The following is a 14732-nucleotide window of genomic DNA, read 5'->3' as shown; positions in this document are numbered from 1 at the left end:
TATTGTATATTAACACATGTATGTGGAACTTAGAAAAATGGTACTGATGAACTGGTTTGCAGGGCAGAAGTTGAGACACAGATGTAGAGAACAAACATATGGACACCAAGGGGGGAAAACCACGGTGGGGTGGGGATGGTGGTGTGGTGAATTGGGCGATTGGGATTGACATGTATACACTGATGTGTATAAAATTGATGACTAATAAGAACCTGCAGTATAAACAAACAAACAAACAAAAACAACTAATACTAAACTTCCTTTGGGTTATTTGTATGGAAATATGTTAATATAAATGTTTCAGACATTACATGAAATTTCTAAAAATCTAATATGTTCTGGTATAAAGTTATAAGTCATAATTCTAGTTATTACTTTGAAATGTATATCTCAGAAATAACTAAATTTCCTTGTCAGTTGCATCATTATGAACTTTCATCAAATCTTTAACCGTGGTCATTTTTAAGTCTTTTGTCATTTACAGACAGCTCTGGGTATACTCTGATGCTTTTACAAAAATGTTCCTATAAAAGGGTTTCATCTTCAAGGAATTCATGGAAAAGACTCTGATAAGTACAGGTTTCTGGTAACTGACTATACTGCTGAACTGAATGAATAAGCATTTTCAGAACTCTAATGGAAAACTGATGAATTCATAAAAGTGCTAACAAAAGATCAAGATGAAAAAAATAATTACATGAGACTGAGTGAACTGATGAGGATGATTATAATTTTTGTGACTTTCTGTTTGAATAAAAAGAAAAAAAATCCCACAAGGACTCAGAGGCAAAAAATATAGAAATCAATTTTCACTGCAAAGTAAAGGAGCTGTTACAGTGGAGGATTACTGGACTGAATTTCAATATTATGACACAGTATGAGTGTGTTTCGTGTTTGGTAATTGCAATCATTGTTGCTTTTGTTGTGGTCATCCATTTACAATGCTTGGTGTCAGTTTATTTGTCTGTTGTAAAAATAAAATACAGTGTGTGTGTGTGTGTGTGTGTGGAAAAAAAAGAACAAACTAGACTTATGAACATCCTCTCAGAACAGAACTTGTTTCTATGTAGGGGACTTACTGTAGATCTTAACTTCTTCATTCGTAAATAAATTACTATTTTAATTAAAAAAAAAATTGACCAGTGATCGACTACAGCAAGGAAAAGCAGTTGTCTGTCCACTACAACAATATTGAGTATAGGTGTCATCATTAACTTCAACATTTAGCTTTTCAAGGGAATCACACAGGTATATGAATTGTGTTATTACAGTATAGCATATCAAAATGATTTAGAATTTCCTCCTCATAATATCATATTCGCTCAGCGATACCATGGTTGATACTGCTAAAAAAGCATTTATTAAGTAATAAAAATCCAAAATTCATAGGTACAAACATACTTTACTTTCAGAAGTGCCACACTCTTTTCAGATGAATTCATGTTAACTCAACCAAAAACTGATATCCCTGGATTATTAAATATATATATATATCTACATGCTGCACAGTTTGCTGGAAACATCAAAACCTGTGCTTATGAAATCAGCCTGGAACCACATTTTTATGACTCATAAAAGAAATTAGGCCCTAAACGCAAAGGGCTGGTTATTAAATATTGTATCTTTAAAAAAATCAGCGTGTTGAAAAACATTTATATTTTGTAGATACAAATTTCAAGAGATAGAAATGAATAAAGTCCTTAAACTTTAATAATGATCCGAAGATGGTATTAACAAAGACTACCTTTGATGAGCTGAGTTTTTGAAAGCATTTTTGAAAGGTTAGCAATTGAGAGTTAACCTTCAAAATAAGTTCAAGGATCCTTCTTTAAATGCTTACTTGGAATACAGATCAAAATACTACAATAATGTCAAGGAAAATAAGCTGTTTTCCCAGTTACATATAAATACCTTTAAAGGTATGTTTGGGGAGTCTTTACCATTTTACCTTCAATTTGTGCTCAAAACAAGAGGACAGCTGTCCATTAAGAAAAGGAAAAAGAACAACCAGAGGTTATGTAAGGACAGCTGCATCTAATCACCATGTCAATTGATACACTGTTAGAAATCTACCTCCCCAAAGAAAGAAAATCAATATTTATAGAACAGCCAGCATTTCAAATATATGGTTAGTGCTGTGACTACACTCTATTTTAAAATTCTTAAGCTTTTTACCTGTGACCAATAGGAAAAAAATGTTGCCATTTATAATGGGGTGTTTTGTGCAGAGTGGTTTCTGCTTACATCACATCATTTCAAAGGACTTGCTAGGACAATCAGGTTGGCTCAAGCTGAAACAGCCCAATTACTAGAAAAAACTGCCTCAGGCTTTAAGAGCCTACAGAGCGTTAAAAATCGTGATGCTATAGTATTTGCATCCTTAAAGATACAGCCGAAAAGCAAACTAAACAAATGTTGAAAATGCATTCTTCAACACTATTTCAAAGTATTTCTACTCTTCATTCATATACCCATTTAGGAGACAAAATTAGACACTGCAACTCTATCAATATTGCCAATGGCTAATGGGCATAAGGCAAGACAAGTAGGACATATAGTAAATATATTGAAAAAAATCAGATAAAAGTAATTCAGGCATGTAGCTATTTATATGACTCCTTTTAACTTTAAATTAATGGGGGTCATGAGAAAAATACAAATCAACATGTTAAAAGTATCTTATTTTAAGTTTATGAGCTCTTGTATTATGCTGCTCTATTAGAAAATGTCACTGTCCTTCTAAATTGTCCCTATCAGACTTTTATATTAGTCCTGGAAGGTAAGATTTTATGACTATGTGTGCCAGTGATTACGGTGGAATCATAGAACCCAAAGCACACGGGTAAGCCAGTGGAACCTTCTTTTCTGATAGCAGACTCAGAGGCATGACAGTGCAGGCATATGAAGAATACCTTTCACCTCTCTTTTATCAGTGGGCCCTTTCTCAGGTTGGATTAGAGAAGTGGGACAAAGGGTTCCGATTAGCTGCAATTCTTATAAAGAGATTCCCTGGTATAGAGGAGATATCCATGGAGAATTCAGTAGAAAAGAAGAAACAGAAGTGGCTCCCTTCAAAAATTCACTCATTCATTTAGTCATTCACTTATTCTTCTAATTAGTCAACACATATTTTCTTTCAAGGACTGCAAAGTGACAGGAAAGTTGCTAAGCATGGTAAATTCAAGCCTCTGAACTACTTTGGCAATAGATATAGGTAATAAAAATAAAACAATATAGTACATAGCAATGATGGATTGGCCATGGTATCAAAACTGCAGAAAATACACCTTTGAGAGAGAAAGAATACCCAGTTAGTTCAAGACGGAACTGAAGCATCCCTGAAAGCAAAAAATAAAGTAGGTAGGAGCATATTGGAAGGAAGCAAAATTGTTGTCAAAATTCAATCATAAAGACACAGTACTTAAAGATCACATTTCGAACAACTGCATAAGTGGAGAATAAGATGTGGTACTAGAAGCCCTGGTATAAAAAAATTGGGAGTCTCCTTATAAAACATCTTGGGCAAATGAACAGATACATGGAGGTGCTTCTAGAAAGAACTGTAACATTTTCCTTAGCCGGATTATTATGGAGGTTCTGGAGACTTAAACAAAACTCAATATAAACTGTTTTAGATTTTTTTGTTTATGTATACTATAGAAAAAGATATAATTCTAAGCATAAATGTGCAAGCATGTGTCCCTCCCATCTCCCCCATACCAACTGCTCTTCTTACAAACTTAGATGAAAAACAGAAACCCAACAATTTTAGATGATAGCGAAGAAATCCATGATTTTGATTTTAAGAGTAACAGAAGCTGCCAGTAATGACAAAAATAGTTATCCACTCAACAAAGGCTTGCCATCATACAAATGACAGATTCCTGACTTCCCCAATACAACCTACTTTATCTGATTTTTGGATGATTTGAAACCTGCCTAGGGCTAGCATTGTTTATAGGCATCCAACTCTAGTTTCCAGTTTACTTCCCTTCTTCCTTTTCCACTGAGAAGCAATTTATTGTTTCACATTTTTGGTTTTCCCTCTTTGCCCACATACAGCAGGCAGGTTCCACACTCAGCGATGCTATCTCTGAGACATCCAGAAGCATAAATGCCCCTTAGGAAATTCCCAGATACTTTCAGCATATTCCCCAAATGTCCTTTTACTGCCTTCCAAAGTAATTTCTGGGCTTAAATGAGCCCATTTTATAAGAATAATAACCTTCCAAATGATATTTATTGTAATGTAAAAACTACATTTTCCAGAATATACAAACAGTCCCTCCTGAGCAGCAAGTCATTAGTTCCAGATAGCAGGCATTCTTTTTCATCCTTTAAACTCTAAAGCTTGTCATTTCATTACATTTTGAGAAATGGTTCTACCACTTATCTGCCTTTTTCACTCAATGGGGAATTATACAAAAGACTAACACCTGACTTTTTACAAATAATATTCACCATGAGTGAATAGAATACATATGGTTACAATTATTCTCAATTGCTTACATTCCTGAATGTACGCTGTATATAATCACACATAACACATTTCTTTCTTGCATTAATTCTTTCTTCATATTTGAGCTTATATATTTCTACAAGTAATGATTCGAATTCAAAAAGTATCATCAAAAGAAAATGAAAATGTTATATAACATCTGGACTGGGTTTCTATTGTAAAGAGAAATACATCTATATGCGAAATAGTGTTCCTGGCAATAGCTTCTTGACATAGAGGAGGGTTAAAATGTGTGAAAAAAATCCATCTCCTAATCACACATTTACACATGCATTGCCCCAATTTTTCTTTTCTGTGGAGTAATGTTGGATCTTAATAAGAAAGTTCATACTGCTCATTCTCTTTTTCATCTATAAAAGAAGGATGTTCACAGCCTCATATATACTTTCAGAACCAGAGCATGTCAATTAGAACCCACACTGACTTTTCTAAACCTGTGATAGGTGATAATGTAGAAAAGAGGATGTGGGCATGGACTTTTGTTGTTGTTCTTACAGGTTACATAATAAGGCATTGATGACTGTAAGGCCTATCATAAACTATCAAAAATAGAACATTACAAATTATTTTATAAATACAGCTGAATTCCTGTTATATTAATTTATGCTTTGGTTTCTTTGCCTGGACTTTGAGATCTTGAAGACAAACCTGTGTCCTCCTCTTATTTGTATCTTCTCATGTTTCTTTTTTTCCTTAAAAAATGTAATATCTCAGAGGTTTTTTTAAATAATTAATATGGCTGTTGGAGAAATCCTAGAAAATTTTAAAGAATGCAATAACTCATAATGATGCCGTCCAGTAATGGGATTTTCTCACAATGATTTATTTATTTTCTCTTTTTTAATGATGTTTAAAATTTTCTTTTAATTTTTTAATTATTTATTTTCTTTTAAAATTTGTTTTTAATGAATTTTGAAAAATAATTGCTTTATAAAGAAAATTTATAAAATATATAAAAGTATAAGGAAAATAATGAAGTTACTCATAATCTCACTACCCAGCAATAGCCTAAATTTACTTCTATTTCCATATCCATCCTTCTCTGTAACTAAAGTAGGATAATATCTTATTGTCCCATATTATGCTTTTTTACATAATTATCGATGAGTAATTTACTGTCATTTAATATTCTTTAAAAATAAAAATTTTTATATCTGCATAGTTTTCCATCTTGTTTCTGTAGGAAATCATCTCATCTTTCTCTACTCAGATATTTAAGAAAATAAGGCAGTAGAAAACATCTCTTTATAAACATTAAAAAAAATTCCTTACCAACTCAGTCAGCCTTATGTGTGTAACACAGAAATAAAGACTCACTTCCCTTAAAAATTTTTTTCTTAAATTGAGCTGGTACATGTCAGTTAAATTTGGATTGCCTTATATATTGATTGCTTAAATTTTTTTTTTAGCATAATACTTGTGCCCAGAAAGAAAAAAGAATATTTAGGCATTTGAGATAAGAATAGTCTTTCTCATTTTAGGTCAAAATTGACTTCATAGGACAACTTCTCAAACACAATTTTCTACAATATTATGGCGATAAACAATATCTTATTTAAACTAGTAGAAGAGGAGCAATAATGCAACACATACTCAGCATATTTAAAATCTTATTTTCCCTTGCAGAGAAAGAAAATGTCAGAATTGCTTACCTGGCGATATGATATAAAAGAAATCTTTAAATTCATCCATCCAAACTTCTGCCAGTCTCCTGTTGTTCTTGTTGATGACATGACCAGTGCCACCAGGGAAAGTGTATGGAGTTGCCTTCCGAAAAACGTGACCCACGTGGGAGCAAGTCACAATCTCCAATGACCCTCCACATTGCCAAATCTGGAAAAAAGAACAATTGTTGTATAGCAATCATTGCAGATAATGCAGTAATATTGTCTGAGAAGCAACTGAGGCTAACTCAGTTAAAACCAAATCTTCAGATCTTACATGGTTCAAACAACATCAGATGAACATAACATTTAGCATGGGTATACTTGGGTTTGGCAAAGGATTCTAATTTGGAAGAATTTTATGTATTTAAATATTGTAGTATTGGAATTGTGGAAGATGTAATTATTTTTATGTGCCTTTATTAGACTACCTAATTTTCAACTTCTAATAGTTAAGCTAATTTCTATTTAATAGATATTTGCTATCCAAAATTTTCTATAAATAAATGAATTTGTACATGTTGGATGCCATGGTCAATAACTAAATCTGATTTGGAGAAAATCAATTTGCTATACCCCATCCACCTGGAACTTCAAGTAAACATTCATTTTCACCTCTCCATATCTCCTGTATCTTAGGCTTTTGAATATGCTATTATTCTTATTAAAGCATGCTAAGTATCCTCTACATCTATTCAACTTCTATGCATCCTTTAAAGCCCACTTCCAAGATCATTTCTTTTAGGCAGCTCTGTGGGGAGATTTAGTATTGTGTGACTTCTGTACTTTAAACACAGTTGTATTAAGAATATTTTACAATGTATTGGGTTGGCCAAAATGTTCATTCAGGTTCTTCTGTAACATTGTATGGAAAAACCCAAAAGAACTTTTTGGCCAAGTCAATATTTTAAATTGTTTACTTCACTATTGCTCCCTTAAAATTATGAACCCTTGAAAGACAAATGCTATATATTTCTTGGTATCCTAGATTTACTGTTCAGTTGAGGATAGGTATTAAGTATCCATAAAACATTTATTTCTATAAAATTATATTATATAGCCATAGGTTACAATAATAGCATGTATGTGTATGTGTGTGTTATATATGTATATTATACATATAAATATATAAAATATATAGATATATGTATATACATACATATACTACATTTATTCATCCCAGTAAATGAAAGTCATAATTATTGCCATCTGTAATTGGAAGGACTTGTCTTTATACCATAAATAACATTATTCTTATTTTAAGAAGAGCTGCTTATTTTGGAAGAAAAGGGTTTCTCCTGTTGATCCCTCAAGTAATATTCATCTGAGAAGAGGGCTGCTGTTGGTCTTGGGTAGCAGTAAGAGATATCTTTTCTAGAAGATGAAAGATGATAAATAAGTTATACTCATCAACAATGTTTGTGCATTACATGTACAATCTATTCTATCTCATTTTCTAATTGTTTAAACAGTGTGATGCTAATAGAAAAGATGTTCCAATCCAACACTGAAATGATGGACAATATAAAAGAGGAGTGGAATTCACCATTTCCCTAGAAAGATGGGTAGCTGCTCATTCTTAAATAATCAAATTACTTAATTGATTGGTAACTTTCTCATCTTTCTAGCATAAAGTCTATAAACTGTCTTGTAATTACACGACTCTTTACATTCCTCCTTCCTATTAAAATGGAGGAAGTTGATCCTTCTCCTACCAAAGACAAATCAATACTTGTATGTCAGTCTAGAGCATATTACTTAAGTCTGTCTTAATGACTTCATTGATTTGGTCCTCCCCTTGAGTTTCTCCTGAAACATCAATCATTTCCCTCATAATTGGATTATGCCTATCTTTGCATAATACCTCCTAAACCTCCTATCTTTCAAACAGATTTAAAATAGAGATAAACAAATTTTTAAAATTACAAAACACAACAAAAAGTTCATCCCTTGATCTCTATTCCCATCCAACATATCTTTTTTTCTGTTTCCCCTCACTATAATTAATATAATTTTTTTACTGATATACGTTATATGCCTTCCTCAATTTTCATCTGTTTTTCTACTCATTGTGAAATGCTGTTTACTTCCACAGTCCCACAATACTGCCATGATGAAAATCACAAATTTTTCCTTTGATGAATATCTAGCAGACTCCTTTCTTAGATCCTCTTGCTTTCCATCCGTCTACTTCACTATTTATACATTTTCACTCTAAATTTTTATTTAAATGTTGGCATTATTCCTTCTTTATTCATTCTCTAGGTGGTCTTATTTGTTCTTATTATTTTATGCATGATCTGAATACACAAAACCCCCGCAGTAACATCTCAGCCCAGACTTTTCCTCTGGGATCCAGACTTGTATATCCAAACACCTACTTGATACCTCCTCTTGCAAGATTCAGAGGCGTCCAAATAAACGTGTCTGAAGTGGAATTGTTAATTTATCTCCACCTTGTCATCCAGATCTTATTTTCTTTCAGTTTTTTTTAAACCATCAATAAATGGAGCCACTATTCACCCAGGCAGTCAATCCAAAAACAAAACAAAACAAAACAAAAATGACAACAGAACTCCCTTCTCCCCGCCAAAAAACCCCTAGAAGTCATCGCTGATTTTTTCATTCCTTTCATCACTTATATTCCATCCATTAACAAATCCTGGTGGTGCTATCTATAAAACAATTCTCAGTATATACATCTCTCTCTGTCTCTACTGCCACCATCCTTGTCCTAATCATCAACATCTCTTGTCTGTCAGTTGTAATAGGCTCTTAATTGTTTTTCTACTTTCACTGTTGCTCTTCTATAATTTGTTTTCTGCTGAGAAATCAGAGTGGTCTTTAAAATTCTTTATCATGTCATTTTACTACCCTGTTTCAAATCCTTCAATGGTTTTTCACTGCACTGTGAATATAAATAAAATCCTTTATCAGGGCCTCTAAGAACTACATGACTCTCCCCTTCTGTCAATAAACTATGGTGATATTGGCCCTCTGCCATTTCCTAGAATAACAAATCACACTTTTTTTTTCACACACCAAAGCCTCAACACGTGCTTTCCTTATACCTGGAAAACAATTCTGTCAGCCCTTCACTGGACTGCCTCTTCCCCATACTTCTCATCTCAGCTAACATATCACCTCATCAGATTTTCCCTAATTGCCATATTTAAAGTGCCCCACCCAAGTTATTTTCTCTAATAGCACCCTATTTGTTTCCTTCATTCCTTATCACAATCTGCAATTTATTTCTCTGTTTGGCTATGCACATTTCCCTCCAACTAGAATGTAGACTCTAGAAGGGCAGCGGAGAGGTTTACTCATGGTTGCACCCCCAGAGCCCAGCCCAGTGCTTGTTACATGGTAGGTGTCACTGTATGTTGGTTGAATGGAAGAATGGAAACTCAAATGTAACTACCAAGACTAACATTAAAAAAGCATCCCTGGGGCTTCCCTGGTGGCACAGTGGTTGAGAGTCCGCCTGCCGATGCAGGGGACACGGGTTCGTGCCCTAGTCCAGGAAGATCCCACATGCCGCGGAGCAGCTGGGCCCGTGAGCCATGGCTGCTGAGCCTACGCGTCTGGAGCCTGTGCTCCACAGCGGGAGAGGCCACAGCAGTGAGAGGCCCGCGTACCGCCAAAAAAAAAAAAAAAAAAAAAAAAAAAAAAAAAAAAAAAAGCAACCTGGCAGAATGATGAGAGTTAAACAGACATATTTTTGGAGGGATTTTAAATTACATTTTTTAAGGAAATATTTTTAGTACCAAACTAGGCAGAGTAGTCTAGTAAAATGATAAGCAACTGCTGTTCCACATGTCTTGGGAACTGAGGAAGGTCTTTGGAGGTCACAACACAACAAATAAACATCAGAAATGGTTTATGGCAAACAAGGTTGCTAAATAACACATTCTTAATTTTTAATGTGTTTTCAAAGTAACCATTTAGTCCAACTGATACTATCTCTTAAAAACATGATTTAGTAAAGTATTCAGGTGTTTGGACAGCGACCACACCATTCAGCAAGGTGCCCTGAATTCAGAAGAAATAGCATATGATGTTATACTTGAGGGGTAATTGAAAACCTTTTCCTTATTGTGAGGAGCACAGTGTTAGTGGTAGAGCTTTCCCTTCTCCTCTATGGATTAGGTATGACTAAAGAGTTCCTTTCTTCCTTCACCCAAGTCATATAAGGGAACTAAATGAATGAAGAAGAGACTGGCATTTCACTCCTGGCTGGATGCTTGCTGAACAGCAAAATCAGCAGATTACCCTGGTTCTCCCATTGGAACATAGCAGAATATGGTGAGTGAGTCTATGGGAAAGCCTCAAGTGTGGGGACAAACATGACCCTAGTAAAATGGGGACCACCTCTAGTCTAGAGAATCCTGAAGGTGGGTTGGGGTTTATTGAACAGTTTGTTCCAGCAAAATTGATAGGTCCAGTGATGCAGTGACCCTGGGAGGGAGTGGTCTTTGGAGACAACTGGACAGGACTTCAGTGGTTTCAAAACTCTATAGAGCATGGAATATAGACTAGAAAAAAAGTGATCTGTGGGACTAGCAATATGGCAGATCAGCAAGGAGATGTACCACTGAAAAAGGCAGCTGGGGACCTTACAGGGTGAGAGATAGAGACTAAGATTTCCCTCTTCAAAAGGGCCTTTTAGGGCTTCCCTGGTGGCGCAGTGGTTGAGAGTCCACCTGCCGATGCAGGGGACATGGGTTCGTGCCCTGGTCTGGGAGGATCCCACGTGCCGCGGAGCAGCTGGGCCCGTGAGCCATGGCCGCTGAGCCTGTGCGTCTGGAGCCTGTGCTCCGCAATGGGAGAGGCCACAACAGTGAAAGGCCCACATACAGCAAAAAAAAAAAAAAAAAAAAAGGGCCTTGTATAACAGATGCGGTAAAAGGTGAAGTTCAGAACACTTTTAAGAAAACAATGAAACCATGTACAGAAGCCTATCATATAGATGGAGGCCACTAGTAGCAAGTGGAACCATACTGAGCCAACAACAGGCAGACATCATAAAATATATCAGATAAGACCTGCTGTTTCTCTAGCCCTCTTATTTGACCCCATACACTGTAGAAGTGGCAACCCAGGGAACCCTGCCCTTCCCCATTCCAAGAGCTTCTATCAGCATTGTCCTGGGGAGAGAAGAGAATGTGAACTGTGATTGCTTACAAAATCAAAGCCTTTAAGCTGAACATTACTAGTATTTTTAATAGCTCTAAGTGACCAGAAAGCTACAGAATCTGTGCTAAATGATGTCAGATTGGAAAGGAATATTCTTCAGAGCATGAAGCAATGACTGGAGAAAAAGTAAAACCATTTTAAGTGTGTATGCTTACTAAATTCAGACTATGCAATAAGCCCTACTGCAAACAAACCAGTGATTTACAGCTGTCCTCAGGGTTCCCAATTTGCCTTTTTGCAAATGTGGATTAGCACTGTGGTTGTGTGAGGGCACCTTATTTCTACTCTGCCACTTCTTGGCCCTACCCTGGTTTTGTATGCTTATGGCTTCTATGGCCCAAGCTTGCATACAGAAAAGAAAAAAAAAAAATCTAGTTTGAAATCCTTTAAAAGTAGAGTTCCAGTGGTCTCACTCCTTATACGAAAGTGCTGATTTTTGTTTATCCTCTAAGCAATGAGATCTTTGTGTGTACATGTAAAGGCATAATTCAATAATGACTGTTGATTTACAAGACAGAAGGAAAACCTGCCCCTGATGTTGATTCTCACAGATGGAGGTAGATTTTTTAGTATATTTAGGAGAGGTGGAGGTAACTGTTCTATAACTCAGTGGATACTGGCCTGTGTTTTGCTTGTGGATCATACTCTACTGACTCCTGGAATAAAATGCGTACTTTTCCCATTGTCATCTGTGCTCATAGAATGTGTGAATAAATACTCATATTGCATTTCCAAAGTAAAGCATCTCCCCTAAATTTACACTAAAATAAAAAGATCAAGGTAGAAAAGCATAACATTATGCATTAATTAGGCTGATATCTGGTCATAATACCCAGTTAATATAAAAACAAAATATTTAACTGATCAAATATTGACCAGACAGTTGCCATGTACTTAGTAGACATTTGGGTAATGTGAAATTATTAAAAAATAAACAGTTCCCAGAAAAATATATGACTAAATATTAAAGTGGAGAGAATTCAAATTGAGTGGAGTCCCTAATGACTACCATGATAATTTCCCTTAGTGTATCTTTAATAAATATTTTGGAAGGATGGAGGAAAGGAAAGAAAGAAGAGAAAAAGGAAGGAAGAGTATGACACAGTCATTAAGAATTTGGGCTTGGAAATAAGCAAACATAATTTTCTAGGGGCTCTCTCACTTACTATCTATGTACACTGGTGAAAATTATTTACATCTCCAAGACCTTGATGTTCCCATTGGAAAACAAGGATAATAATAACTGCTTCCTAAGACCATAATGAGATTGTATGTATCAAGCACCATGCCTGACACCTCATATGGGAGGAAATAAAATGTTATTTGTATATTAGTTCCTGCTGTTCAGGAAAACCAACATATGTAGATTATTAGCTGAGTCTTGCTTCTTAAAAAATATTTAGCTACATTTTGCCGAGTTTTGCCTCTTTTTGAAATTGCAATATCAACGTCTGTGGACTTAGGTGAGGAGTTTAAGAGAATTGCCAATTAGTTCCCAATTAGAATACTACATTTTGTCTCTGAAATTAATTTACAATGTTTAAACACACAATATAAACTGAATAAAACATGATGTCTCATCCACATAAACATGTGATGTCCGAATTACTTTGTATCACTGAGCATATATGATTGCTATTTTCTAGGCTTCCAAAAAGATTAATATTTGTATATTACTTCTCTCAAATAAATTTGACCATGTGTAACATACAAACTGTCCTTTTATCCACAGAGGATTGAAGCTAGCTGGTTACTTGTCTTTGTTCCCAGATATTTTTATGAGAGTCTTTTGATGATGCAGAAGGTTATTAATCAAAATGCAAAATGCCCATTGCTCATTTGATTATGTACTTCATTTTCTTACCCTAGAAAGAAGACAATTAACTAACATACATTATCCTTTTCATGTTTTTTGGTACCTAAATCAGTGATATATTTTTTAACATCTTTATTGGAGTATAATTGCTTTACAGTGTTGTATTAGTTTCTGCTATGTAACAAAGTGAATCAGCTATACGTATACATATATGCCCATATCTCCTCCCTCTTGCATCTCCCTCCCACCCTCCCTATCCCACCCTTCTAGGTGGACACAAAGCACCGAGCTGATTTCCCTGTGCTATGCAGCTGCTGCCCACTAGCTATCTATTTTACATTTGGTAGTGTATATATGTCCATGCAACTCTCTCACTTCATCCCAACTTCCCCTTCCCCCTCCCCGTGTCCTCAAGTCCATCCTCTACGTCTGCATCTTTATTCCCATCAGTGACATTTTAATTAAGGTTCATAAACTTCACAAGCTCCAACTTTGCAATCTCAGTTCTGGTGCTACGATTGTTTCTAGCTGTCCAGATGTTACGCCAAACTCATGCAGCTGCTTGATTTTATACTAACCTTCAGCCCCCACCCCTGGCCCACACACGCACTGTCACTGGCACAAAGTCACTGCTTAATATGGCTTTAATAGCAACCACCACAACAATATATCACGGAGGGCACGAAGCACAATGGTTATGAGTGTGTAGGCTCTAGTTCCTGAGACCATATCCCAGCTCTGCCACTTACCAGCTGGGTGAACTCATCTTTCTGTGGTTCAGGTTTCAGGTAATAACATGACTTGAAGAAGCCACCTCAGGGGGTTGTTGTGAGGAGTGAGGCAAAGCAGTGCACATAACAATACTTAGCCTTTATGTGAAAAAGAATTGGAATGAAGCAAATAGGGGCGATTTATTAAGGGGTTATTGTAATCATCTAGGCAAGAGATGAGAATGACTGGGACCAGAGTGATGGCAAGGGAAATAGAAGGGAATTCAATAACCTGACATAATTTGGGGGATTAAAATTAAGAATTAGTGTATGTGCTTTCCCTTATCTATTTGGTCCTCTCTAATAAGCTCATTTCATACACATTTTCTTCCAGTAACCAGTTCTTAACTATGCTATCTTTCACTGATCTTAATTTTCACTGACTCATAGCATTTACTACTGTACATCCATCCCACTCTACCCCATTTAGCTCTCAGTTCTATATAGTATGCCATCTTGATAAATATTTGTGTGTGTGCATGTATATTTATGTGTGTGTATATTGACATAAATATATTATTTGTATATATTAGTCTTATCTCCCTGACCACATTATTATCTCTTTGAGAATATCACACATTTCACTTTATGAAACTGAACTTCATTGTCACATGAAATTGAAAGTCACTTTATGAAACTGAATTTCATCATCACATGTTTCACTTTACGTAACTGGTATAATTCACACATAGTGAAAAAAATCACAACTTAAATATACTGTTACATAAGTGTGTGTAAAGTTTAAACAATGCTTGAAATACTGGTGC

The 14732-nt window shown here is 35.3% G+C and overlaps 1 protein-coding gene across 2 annotated transcripts in view; it reads right to left on the bottom strand.

The window, feature by feature from the left end:
* GALNT13 (polypeptide N-acetylgalactosaminyltransferase 13) overlaps positions 1-14732 on the bottom strand; it is a gene marked incomplete at its 3' end in the record, with an annotated part of 475438 nt that overhangs the window by 167195 nt on the left and 293511 nt on the right. For both annotated transcript variants that reach the window (XM_082631233.1, XM_082631232.1), the window contains exon 7: positions 6172-6352. In XM_082631233.1, the coding sequence (XP_082487359.1) occupies positions 6172-6352 (181 nt within the window). The remainder of the gene's footprint in view (positions 1-6171; positions 6353-14732) is intronic.

This window comes from Mesoplodon mirus, assembly GCF_964341445.2.
Source record: "Mesoplodon mirus genome assembly, chromosome: 8".
In the NCBI taxonomy this organism is placed as follows: Eukaryota; Metazoa; Chordata; class Mammalia; order Artiodactyla; family Ziphiidae; genus Mesoplodon; species Mesoplodon mirus.
The sequence above is the reverse complement of the archived record's forward strand: the minus strand, read 5'-3'. Positions and strand labels throughout refer to the sequence as shown.